Below are 1447 nucleotides of genomic sequence, written 5' to 3'. Positions count from 1 at the left end.
CCACAATGGGGAAATTCCAAATAAAGTGTTTTGAATTTAATGAACACAGTTCTAGCTACATTGGAAACTAGCAGCATTTACAGCAAGTGCAAACTATAGTTCTGTATTTCATAAAGTGACAAAATATACAAGTCCAACTTCTCTTTGTGGGTTGCACATTGATACGACTGATTCCACAGACATTTGTCCTTCTGCAGAGACAGTCACAGCTTTACTGATACTGATGCGCTTACCTTGAGTGTAACACCCCAGATATGTTCCTAATGAAAGACATACCTGAAAGCAAACCGGGAATCCGTTAAAACACAGTCCGAAGACAACATTTATGTCACGTAAGAGCAACATTTGTGTGTAATTTCTCTTACCACGTCCTGTCATTGCCGTCGCCATGTTGCTCTTTTACGACGCCACTGTGTTCGCTTTACGACAGTACTGTTTACAACTTTAACGTTAACAGCAAGATGCGTTTTAAATACGTATATAACTTATTGCGTTTGCTTATTGGTCGCCACTGATATGTTGTCTTAATAGTAAGTTGTTAAAAGCCGCAAAATATCGTTTTAGACAGCAAACTCGTCATGATTTGACCCAACTAGGACTCCGTAGTCGGCACCGGCAGGATTTACGACCCCACGCTGGCCGTACGGCTGTTAGTGTAGTCGCTACGACAGAGCAGGTAACATGTGAGAAGTTTGCTTTTCCCTTCTAGACTTTAATAGAAAATTAATACATTTAAAACTTTCGGAGGCGTCATGCACGAACGGTCTCTTCCCGCCTCTCCCAACTGGTACTGCTCCCGCTGCAGCGACGTCAACAGCAGCGGTTTACTGGGCGTCGGAGCCAAAAACACCATCTATTTGATTCAAGTGTCTGCATCCTCCTGCAGGGTTGTAGGTGAGTCTGCTGCCGCTGCTCAGCACTGTGCACTCACGGATCACTGCGGTACCTCTTGAAGACTGAGCTTGTTGTGTTACACGCAGGCAGAAGTCGTGTTTTAGTCCAAATCCAGGTGATCAGATCTCCTCAGGTGTGTTGATTACACCTCTTTGGGAGTCGTGTAGTAAAAGAAAAACCGATCATCTGACTGGATGGGTGAACATGATGACTCTAATGCTGGAATTATTAGTTGATTAAACACTCAAAAGGCCAAATGCATCTTTGACTTAAAGATCTGCTCGAGTTCAAGTAACAGTTACAACAGTAGCAGACACTTTTGATCTGATTTATTGAGAACTTCAACTGAATAATACTCATGAGATGAGTGTTGACAACAGTTCGATTCATTGATTAATCATTTAAGTCATTTATCGCCTTAAAAACATTTGCTAGACCCAGCTTCTCAATTGTGAGGATTTACTGTTCTCCTCTGTTTTATATTCTGTCATTGTAAACTGAATATATTGAGTTTTCATACAGTTCATAAAGTTTGGGGACCAGTGATGTACAG

General features: G+C 41.7%; 2 protein-coding genes across 2 annotated transcripts in view; one reads left to right on the top strand and one right to left on the bottom strand.

Annotated features, from left to right (window-relative positions):
- Nucleotides 1-563, bottom strand: part of mrpl22 (mitochondrial ribosomal protein L22) — a 3174-nt gene extending 2611 nt beyond the window's left edge. Inside the window, exons 1-2 of the mRNA XM_035666442.1 lie at nucleotides 366-563; nucleotides 234-276 (exon numbers count right to left, since the gene is read on the bottom strand). Of these exons, the coding sequence (XP_035522335.1) occupies nucleotides 234-276; nucleotides 366-390 (68 nt within the window). The 5' untranslated portion in view covers nucleotides 391-563. The remainder of the gene's footprint in view (nucleotides 1-233; nucleotides 277-365) is intronic.
- Nucleotides 564-642: 79 nt separating this feature from the next.
- The window catches only part of gemin5 (gem (nuclear organelle) associated protein 5), a 20556-nt gene continuing 19751 nt past the window's right edge, over nucleotides 643-1447 (top strand). The window contains exon 1 of the mRNA XM_035666439.1: nucleotides 643-894. Coding sequence (XP_035522332.1) covers nucleotides 753-894 — 142 coding nt within the window. The 5' untranslated portion in view covers nucleotides 643-752. The remainder of the gene's footprint in view (nucleotides 895-1447) is intronic.

This window comes from Morone saxatilis, unplaced genomic scaffold (assembly GCF_004916995.1).
Source record: "Morone saxatilis isolate NCDOM2014 unplaced genomic scaffold, NCSU_SB_2.0 Contig20, whole genome shotgun sequence".
Lineage (NCBI taxonomy): Eukaryota > Metazoa > Chordata > Actinopteri > Moronidae > Morone > Morone saxatilis.
This window is presented reverse-complemented; position numbering and strand designations above follow the sequence as displayed.